We start from the raw sequence: 11,141 nt of genomic DNA on the forward strand, positions 1-11,141 counted from the left end.
GTACCACATTCAAGGTCCAGAAAGGTAGTAAAGACATGGTTAAAATAGTCCATGTGACTACAGTGGTTCAACCTTAATGTGATGAAGCGACAAGAATACTTTTTGTGCGCAAAAACAAAACAAAAATAAGGACATTATTCAACAATGTCTTCTCTCCCCTGTCATTCTCCTACGCTGTTTACGTTTAACACTTCCAGGTTCTACATCAGAATGCCGATAAAAAAAAAAAAAAAACATCTCGGATTTCATCAAAAATATCTTAATTTGTGTTCCGAAGATGAATGGTCTTATAGGTGTGGAATGACATGAGGGTGAGTAATTAATAAGAGAAATTTCAATCTTTAAATCCATCTTCAATCCAAAATTTCAATCTTTAAATCCATCTATTTATGCTATAATTTTCATTCTTAACAGTTAATATATGCTTTCATTTGTTAACGATGAAGGCATGTCCAAATTAGTCAGAAAATGTTCAAAGGGTTGCACACTTTCACATTCCATTCCGAGATTGTTCCTGGTGGCCCCCACAGCGTTGGTCTGGTTTCACACTCAACTTGATTCTGTCAAACCCTTGTGCATTTGCATTCATATTACATTTTGTCAACAGTTTTTGTAAGTGTTTTAATTAAAATATTTTCATTATTGCCATGACAGACACGCCCGAGTACTCATTTTTGAGACCTATCAGTACCTGAAATGAAAAATTGGCAAAAATGCCCATCCCTAATAATTGCAGCCATGGTGAGCATAAGAGACTTTCTAAGTCTAATGTGATTTGCTTATTTTGCAATTGGTAATATAATATCCTCCTAAATTTCAATTAACATTTCCAAAAAGGTTTCTTGCCTTGGCAGGTGTTTATTTGGTACCCTGTGTGGATATAATTCAAAAAGGCATTGCAGAGACGCCCTTTAGTCTCAATCATTGTTTACCATCACCAGTGAAATTACTAGGCTTAAAAATAAAGTATATTTACCACCCACACAGGGTAAACACCTGCAATCCTCTGATACGTGGTGCTGCTCAACAGACACTAAACAAAGTTAAGGCAAAAAGCTTCCTGAAAATGAAAATGAAAGAAGCGTAGCCTCAGGCATTACTGCTTGTAAGGAGGAGAACAAATCATAGAGTGCACTGTCGGGATGAATTCAAAAAAGCTGCACCTGGGTAGGCTGGATTTAACGTGGGAGAATCTAACCGAGCGGAGATCTTCAAGCAGAACTCGCCAAACTTAAGGGCAAGCTGAGGCTTCTAAGTGCCTTCCTGTTCTGGAGTCTGTGATGATCTATTTCACTGTCATTCTCACATCTAAACACCAGTCTCAGATCCTCTCAGAGCCAAATTTCCATCAGGGGCCCCTTGAAATTGGAACTGTTTTTTGAAATCCGTAGATAAATCAGTGAGGAATGGAGCAGCCTTCCAGAGACAACAAAAGGAAAAGCCAGCACCGGTTCGCTCTGTTGTCGTACCCTCGTTTCCCATCAGATGTTGACTCAGAGCAGCTCTGTCGTTTGAAGAAGAGGAGGGGAGAGCCCTCTGGCATTCCTCCTTTCCCAAAACCCCCTCCCCACCCCGCACCTCTTATATATATATATATATATATATACACACATATACATATATATGACAGGCGAGTCCAAAGAAAACATTTCTCGACAAGAGACGGACTGCCTCTGATGCTGGGGGAACGGGCGCTCTCAGCTGTTGCATTCAAAACCCTCTGACACATTTCCTCGTTATTTCAGTGACGCTTAACAGTCTGAAAGGAAAAATAAAAGGTCTTCTGAGCTTCTACTGCAGATGGAAGAGCAGAAAAAAAAGCTATGCAATTTCCTTAATTACAAAGGAAATAAAATTCCGGTCACCAGGGTCCTCGCCGCCTCCTGTTTTACATGTACTCTGCAATTAGATGAGGTCAAAGAATTTGGATGTCAGGTTGATTCTGATTAATGAATCTGTTTGATGCATAATATCTGGGTGCCCGAGACATCTGAGCCCTCCAACCACAGTCTCCCGCCTACACCTGGGCATCAAGGCGGTCTCATTGATGTTCAGACATGTGGATTATCTCATAATCAGTGGAGAAAACCCTATAAAAATTCATCCACTCTTTCATAACTTTACCAACAAGCCATACTCTGAGCTACACTTAAACCTTCGAAAGCAAACAAAGGTTTCAAGTCCTGAGGTAATTTGCATGATGACCACGATTATGTGAAATGTGAAAGATTTCAATGCTCTGGACTCACTCAGCTACTGCAAAGTTGCTGCAGTGGGTTCCGGGAAAATGGATAACACCTTGATGCACATGCCATGCTCTGCACTACAAGAAACAGTTGAAGTCTAAGCTATGACTAAGCTAGAGGACTGACAGTCCAGCAAACCTGAGGAAGCCAATTAGGCACTGTGGAAGGACAGAAACTCGTCTTTTGCAAACATGGTTGATATCATATTGAAAAGCTCTTTAAATTCAAGATCTTGTGTACAAGATTTACGCCTCTAAGTGACAGATCGATATCAGCCAAGCCTATTTATTCAGTCTATACTTTGCCAGCCAAGCCTATTTATTCAGTCTACACTTTGCCAATGACCAAAAGTTGTAATTTTGATAAAATGTCATGTAAAATCAATAAGGATGCAACCCTATTGAAACTTTGGCTAATACTTAGAATGATAATTCATTTTATTTTGAAGTTGATAACTGATCAATTGGCTGATAGGCATGAATACATTTTTGTGGGTTGAAAGGAAAACAAAACTTGAATTATTAGGCTAACTGGAAATAATGTGGGGTGCGATAACTTGGCTATCATTATAATCTGCTATAATCGGCCTATTTTGCTTATCAGGGGTGCGTTTCATTTCAGGTAATCGACTTTTCCCACAATATTGTATCAACATTGGCCAATGAAAGACCCATATCGGCCAACTCTAAACCCACCACAACACACACTGTGCAATTAATAGAAAATTACGCTAAATTATATTTATAGATATGATCTGATTTAAACAGATTATTCCAAATGTCAATACCATAGAATAAAACCAAGCTGCGCAACTCAACAAAGAGCACTGCATGTCAAACCTCCCGAGACTTCATCACTAAGCAGCTAATATGAAGCTGCCCCATTCTGTCTCAGCTTTAGTATAATTATCTTCATGTGCTTTAATTATTTCCCTATTCGTCCTAATGATGTGCTTCATTCCCCTTATTATGAGAGACATTCGATTGTGTCAGTTCCAGCATAGCGACACAGTTTGAATCGCAACAGCATCTATGATTATAAACAGGAGAACTAAAAGAAAATATCCTTGAAAGGTGAAATCAATTGGTATTCAGAAGTAAGCAAAAATACATCAAAAATCATCTACCTTACTTATTAACCTCAGTACTGATGCATTTTCAATCGTCAAAAAAGTAATCTCACCAGCACACTCATTGATTTAAAAAAAAAAATCTAATTTTCATTGGAATGTTGAAGGATTTTGTGCTTTTATGCATTTGTACGAACCATTTTATTCTTTTTTTTAATTACATCATCGGTCCCTTTAAAGTTCATCCATTCATCATTACTGTAAGACTCAAAATAATGATGCACAGCTCACAAAAGTAAGGATAGGAAGTGTGTGAAGAGTTATAAATGAAGTAGACACTTGGTTACAATGCCTGTATTCATCTCACATCAGGTCACTCATCGCTGCCTTCTGTCAACCAGGTCATGGGAAAACAAAAGAGAAGACAACAACAGCGGAAACAGCAGCCGAACACAATAAGAGTGGATTATACTGTGTAAAACAGGCCAAAAACCAACAGAAACTAGGATTAGACTGCAGCTGAAGAGCAGAGGGAATGCACAGACCGCAGCAGTAGTCACAGAACCATACAGCTACTTGACAGCTTGCTAAATGGAAGCCATTTAGTTAACTGAAAATCAATAGCTTCCTCAAACGAATCATGATTGTTTGTCAAGTTTCTTGGTCGAATCATGCGACATGTTTCCTACAGCCTGGCTCAGAGGGAGTGGTCCATTATGAGCAATCACACACGGCACCCTTCAGTTTTCCTGTACCTGCTCTGTCTTCATACACAGCCCACTGACAGTGTGGAGGAGGAGGCAGTTCATAATCTCTGTGCGTGTGCGGTTCAGGTTATGCCTACGAGGATAGTAAAATCTGAAATCAAAAACTGTGGCGAACAGCCAACACTCCTCACGAAGAAAACAGCTTAAAAAAACATAGGTCCTAAATAATGGAAAATAATGTAAATGTAAAAGGGTTTGCTGGGTTGGCTGGTCAGGGTGATCTGTTGGCTGGTGTTTCATGGCCTTCTAGCTAAACTAGCAGTTTGTGACTGTTTGAACAGACCAGCTTAAACCAGTTAAAACCAGCAAACCACCAGCAGCGAAGGGAAAAAACACCATTAGATGACAAAGATAACTCATTTAAATGTGTCCAATTTGCATTAGTAGTATATTTTCTTAATTCAAATGTGAGTTTACTCTCTACACATTACCTTGCAAATCAATCAATCAGCCTAAGCTGGTTTGCTAGTCTCCCAAACTGGTCAGCAAGGCTAGTGTTGTGCACACACAGCTAAACCAGGTGAACGCCAGATCATCTTAAACTAGATAAGCCCACTGAACAATCTTAGGTCTTAGACTCGTTAAAGACTATTTATTAATTCAAAAACACAGAAAAGTATCACCAAACTCAGGTGGACTTTAAAAAACAGATGTGTTATTAAAATGATTAAGAAACATATTTTGGACATGAGATATAGTCTCTTGGACGCTGTGGGCGCTTCAGTGCGTGAACAACTCACAAACAAGCTGTGATAATTCATAAGCATAACCGGATATATATATGCGAGTGCTTTTTATCAGCAATAAAGAGCGCAGTGAAGTGAATCAGGGATTCAGTGAACGTTACATCACTGTTCTTCACGCTACTCTCCAAATATACTTCACTGTAAAACATTTAGTCATACTAAAAAAAAAAAAAAAAAAAAAAAAAAAAAGAAAAGTATCTTCCTGTGAGAGCGTGTATAACGATTATTTCGTGGTAAAAAATAAAAAAATAAAAATAAAAAAAACGGCAACCAAAAAGATTCAACCCGAGTTATCAGAATAATCAAAAAAGTTAATCCAGTTAAAGCAAAAATAACGTATATACTGCTGGTGGTTAATTCGCTTTAAAATACAAGTTACTGTCAATCCTTTTGACGTGAATTCGCACAACAACAAAAAAAACCTCACTGGTTTTATAACACATCTGGTGTAGCTACAAATGATTCGTTAATTCATTCAACCACTGATTTCAGGCTTCGCAGATGAGACTGCACTTGTTTACTTTATAACGAACAACTTCCCGGCGTGTTTTCAATTTAAAAAAAATACACTATAATAATTCAAAGACCCACACTATGAACCATGACAACCTTAACAACTGAGGGAATGTTTAAACAGGCGTCTTGTACCAAATAACAAACCGTCTGAAACACAATTCGTTTCAAGCTTTTGATGGCATCTTCACTGTTTTTATGACAGCCGAGACCAAATCTCTCCATTATTAGAAAAGTTCAGCGGCTCCTAAGTGCAACTCAATCTCCTTTTGCTGTCAAGACGACAAGCTTATGCTTCCCATATGCTCAAAACACACACAAGTTTGAAAGTGCGCAGTCTCTGTAACTCCAGATAAACGGGACTTTACCTGTTGGTCCCTCTACGCTGTCGGCGTGAATCTGAACAGCCAGGATCAAGAGAAATGCGCAGGTATTCATTTTATGTTGTTAGTCCAGTTGGGAAAACAAGGCGAAATCATTTCAGTGGCTCCAGTAGTTTGGATGGTGAAGTTGTGGACTCACTCCCGTTCATCGATTCCCGAAATCCAGCCGAAGCTCAGTTCAGAGTCGCGTGAAGTGATACGGGGGCAGTGCGATCTGTTCAAACTGACGTCAGGATAAACAGTTCGAAGCGATGTTTCTTTCTCTCCGAGCGCACTTTCTGGCGCTCGAGTATGCGTAGTGTACTTGAAAGTGTGCGAACGACGCCCCCATGAGGAGCTTTAAAGACTAACCATCCTGGTGTTCTCAGGCTATGTACATTATGATTCATCGTAATCTCTTTAACTTGGCTACTGAAGACAAGCAGCTTCTGTAACAGTGGGAAATTAATGATGTGATTTATATTGGTTAATAAAATGAGGGCAAAATGGGAATACATTCTTGCATTCTCTAAAACCGACTGTGGTTGTCAACCTTTTTTGACCCCAAGGTTGCATTGCTGCATCTACATTTTTATAGTTTATATTTCGTTTTTTTGTTATGAATGTACATATAACGCAGTATGAAAAATGTTAAATCAAGATATAATTGTAAAAACAGTCTAAGCAAGAGCCAGAGGAAATAAATGCAATATTAGTTTACAAGGCATTCTATCTTCATTTTTAGAATTTTGATTAAGTTTAAGATTGTTTTAATATAACGCACACACACACTCACACACACACACACACACAAACTTACAACTAAATAACACTGATTATCTCTTCATCACGGCACCTGTTAGTCGGTGGGATATATTAGGCAGCGAGTGAAGATTTTGTCCTCAAAGTTGATGTGTTAGAAGCAGGAAAAATGGGCAAGCGTTAATTGTGAATGTAAATTGTGATGGCTAGATGACTGGGTCAGAGCATCTCCAAAACTGCAGCTCTTGAGAGGTGTTCCTGGTCTGCAGTGGTCAGTATCTATCAAAAGTGGCCCAAGGAAGGAACAGTGGTGAACCGGCGACAGGGTCATGGGCGGCCAAGGCTCATTGATGCACGTGGGGAGCAAAGGCTGGCCCCTGTGGTCCGATCCAACAGACGAGCTACTGTAGCTCAGATTGCTCAAGAAGTTAATGCTGGGTCAGATAGAAAGGTGTCAGAATACACAGTGCATCGCAGTTTGTTGCGTATGGGGCTGCATAGCTGCAGACCAGTCAGGGTGCTCATGCTGACCCCTGTCCACCTCCGAAAGCGGCAACAGTGGACATGAGCATCAGAACTGGACCACGGAGCAATGGAAGAAGGTGCCTGGTCTGATGAATCACATTTTCTTTTACATCACGTGGATGGCCGGGTGCGTCGCTTACCTGGGAAACACATGGCACCAGGATGCAGTATGGGAAGAAGGCAAGTCAACAGAGGCAGTGTGATGCTTTGGGCAATGTTCTGCTGGGAAAGCTTGGGTCCTGCCATCCATGTGGATGTTACTTTGACAGGTACCACCTACCTTAGCATTGTTGCAGACCACGTACACCTTTTCATGGAAACGGTATTCCTCTTTCAGCAGGATAATGCGCCCTGCCACAAAGCAAAAATGGTTCAGGAATGGTTTGAGGAGCACAACAACAAGATTGAGGTGTTGACTTGGCCTCCAAATTCCCCAGATCTCAATCCAATCGAGCATCTGTGGGATGTGCTGAACAAACAAATCTGATCCTCGCAACTTACAGGACTTAAAGGATCTGCTGCTAACATCTTGGTGCCAGATACCACAGCACACCTTCAGGGGTCTAGTGGAGTCCATGCCTCGATTGGTCAGGGCTGTTTTGGCAGTAAAAGGGGGACCAACACAATATTAGGAAGGTGGTCATAATGTTATGCCTGATTGGTGTATATATGTGTGTATATTATATATATATATATATATATATATATATATATTTATTTTGAAGTTTGCTGAGACCCCTATGGGCAGCCACCTAGTTGACAACCATTGCTGTATTGCTGTACATGCTGTATGTAGCTGTCAAAATTATGTCATGCAAAAAACTGTTTACATTAAGATTTGTTATTGAAATGACTCTTCATTTTCCATGCAAATTGAAGCCGCTAAACCAAGCAGACGTTCGCACTGTATGTTTCCAGTTCTCCAGAACAATAGCCATTATGAGGCCAACAAGCTATGGAGCATCTTATCTACGCAGTCCCACAGGTTGGATGGATTTGTGTTAATCTGTTTAGGCTTCACAAAAGAAGGACTACCTATTGAGCCATGAATAGAAGCAACAGGGCCAAGTTGGACCTCAGCTGCCCAAGGTCCAGCCATATCCCGGAGCCAGCAGGGATGGCAGGCACAGATAGCCACACGCTGATCCATTCACGTTTCTTATACCAATTTAATTTCACACAGCAGCGAACAGTGCAGCCTTTTTTTCTTTCTATCACAATCAGTCTACCTATTGCATATTCAGAGCTGGGGATTTCAACTCCAGAGCTGTAGATCAAGCAATATGGTCAGCTATTTTAAAAAAGCCAAATAAATTATGCCAGAGAGCAAGTTGCAGCAAATATGCAATTGTTTAAATCAGAATGATAATCATGTACATACATTTATTATAATTAAACCTCAAATATGGGAGAGTATCCTGTTGGGACTCACCTGGAACTCGTTGAAGTATTTTGGACCCCATTGACTTGTATAAGAGTTCTTCGAAATACATTCTTCAAAATATCTTCTTTTGTGTTCATACAGGTTTGGAACATCATCAAGTTGAGTGAAATAAATGACAACATTTTCAATTTTAGGTGAACAATTCCTTTAATTGTACCCTAAGTTTGCTTATTTTGCCTAGAAAATAGTCCTTAAGTATGCTGATACTGCAGCAGTATCCAAATACATGATCTCTGCGATCTGCCTTGAGCAAAGGCACAAATCACTGCGTAATAGTCACCATCTCCTATATGACCTTGTTCAGTCATTGCTTTGGCGGAACCACTGCAGCGGTTTATCATTTGTTTAGGCGTCCCATGTGAACGTCAGAATGGGGCCTGTATAGCATTATGAAGGTTGAGACAGGTGCGCTTTCCTCCACAAAATTACGTTTGAGCCCCTGTTAAGGGAGTCACCAGTACACCCACAAAACTCTCTTTTTGAGGTAAATGACAAAAGAGTGATGGACTGTGCCCAGTTTTATTTGATTCAAGCGAAGTGTGGGAGGATTATGAAGAGCTCCTCTCACATAAAATGAGATTGTGAGCACGTATGTGTCGTGTATAGGAAAAATTGTTCTAAGAATAAATACAGTGTAGGGCTTGAAACTGTTTATATGATTAAACACTGTTGTGAGAGAAAACAGTCTGAAGGTTGTGATCTCTTACTGGGAGCAGAATGATCTCTATTTTAAGTATAAACTTACATGGAATGTAATCTGTCTGGGAGACAGATATGTTGACATTTTTAGCATGTCAGACCATATACAACAGGATTGTCATGCCATATCATTCAGCTGTTTCTTAATGTTTTATTGCCATCTGGTGGTAAACATTCAGAATGTTAAAAGTAATTACAGATAATGGCTAGTTACATTGATTTTATTAAAAAAAAAAAAAAAAACCTTTAATAGCTAAAAAAAAAAAAAAAAAAAAAAATCTTTACATTTTAATATTACATTACATTTAGATGAGATTATTCATTAGATATCCTTGATATTTGTATTCCAGAAAATTAATGGTAACAAGCTTAAAGGTATATAAAGTGCTTTCAATATAGAGAAATGTAGTTCATTGGTTAAATATTGCAATTAAAAAATCAAAAAATAAATAGAAATATTTTGGGGGCATGGCTTGAGTCTTGTCTGTCAAAAGTACAGTACTTATAAATAAAATTTACTAATTTATGTAAGTAAAAAGGTATGATTTTATTTTATTTTATTTTTTTTTTATAGCACCTCTGCAAAATTATTTTTCCAAAATGTACAAAAATTGCGTATTGCAAATCATGGAGGTTGTCATATTTACAACCTGATTGTTATCAAATAGAGATGTGGGAATCAATTAGTAATATTCCAAAAAATACAACTTGCTATTCATTTTTGAGTATAAGGTAAATAAAAATAAGTAAATAAATACTTGAATGAGTCTTCTGATTCTAAAATGTACATTTATAAAGGGCAAATATTTGAGTAAATTAAATTGAATTACTTTTAAAGGTGCAATGTGTAAATTTAAGGAGGATCTATTGATAGAAATGCAATATAATATACATAACTATGTTTTCAGTTGTGTATAAAGACCTTACATAATGAACCATTATGTTTTTATTACCTTAAAACGAGCCATTTCTATCTACATGCACCGCGGGTCCCCTTACATGTTAAGTCGACATTTTGCGCCGGCATGTTTTTACAGTAGCCCTAAGCAAACTGCTCTACAGAGTGCGTTTGCTTGACTGGCTACTCTCTGCTGTTTCAGACAACAACATCTTTGTCCTGTGTTGGCCACCGTAGCTTCTCTATATTGCAATTCGCAACCTCACCGCTAGATGCCGCTAAAATTTACACACTGCACCTTTAAAGTAGGCGTAGTTTTAAAATGTCATTTGCTTAATAAACAGAGAATAATTTACAGACATTAATTGCCATTCAAAACATACCAAAATATCTTCTTTTGAGTTCTGCAGAAGAAAAAAGTCATACAGGTTTGGAACAACATGAGAGTGAATAAATTATGATTAAAAAAAAATCTTTCCTTTTAATGTTGCATAATGTTCTCCAGTTGGGCTCTATACTCACTATTAGGCTAATTCGATGAATGTTTCATGAATTTGCTATTGCTAATGATCAGTTTTGTTGCTTTGAAGATCCAAAATCAGTCTTACTGAGTCCAGCGGTCCAAACATCTGCTTCAACTGTTATAAATGACACAAAACACACAATCACGTATACTAAAACATAAGCTCGCGCCACACACACACAACAGCTGCAGCAAATGTACTTACAAAAACATGTTGAATACAGTTAGAGGGCTCACTCTGTATTTTTTTTCCTCACAAAAGTTTTACCCCTAAAGAAATGAACAGTATTTTTGAAAAATATGTTTGAAAGTCATGAAAAAAAAAAAAAAAAAGTGTCATGACTCCTGTTATATCAGCCTTATAAAAGCTGTTTTATTTACATGGAGGAGGTCGCCTCACAGTGGTCACAGTGTTAAGATTACTATTCGTTTTATCTTAAACCCCCTATTATCTCTAATGGAGTCAATTAATAATGGTGGACTGAGTGATGTTGCACCCACGCCACTAGGTGTCAGTGTAAGTTCAAGATTACTGCCAGAGTAACTAATGAATTCTTGAGTGCAATTCTAAAACTGTAAAAAAGAAT

General features: G+C 38.4%; 1 protein-coding gene across 15 annotated transcripts in view; it reads right to left on the reverse strand.

The window, feature by feature from the left end:
- ptprub (protein tyrosine phosphatase receptor type Ub) overlaps positions 1–6,031 on the reverse strand; it is a 237,756-nt gene extending 231,725 nt beyond the window's left edge. For 14 of the 15 annotated variants that reach the window (XM_051865418.1, XM_051865417.1, XM_051865415.1 and 11 more), the window contains exon 1: positions 5,710–6,030. In XM_051865418.1, the coding sequence (XP_051721378.1) occupies positions 5,710–5,779 (70 nt within the window). In that variant the 5' untranslated portion in view covers positions 5,780–6,030. Of the gene's footprint in view, positions 1–5,709 lie in introns of all 15 variants that reach the window. The other variant, XM_051865407.1, reaches the window with a different exon arrangement.
- Positions 6,032–11,141: the final 5,110 nt, after the last annotated feature.

The sequence above is a fragment of the Ctenopharyngodon idella genome, chromosome 16 (genome assembly GCF_019924925.1).
Source record: "Ctenopharyngodon idella isolate HZGC_01 chromosome 16, HZGC01, whole genome shotgun sequence".
In the NCBI taxonomy this organism is placed as follows: Eukaryota; Metazoa; Chordata; class Actinopteri; order Cypriniformes; family Xenocyprididae; genus Ctenopharyngodon; species Ctenopharyngodon idella.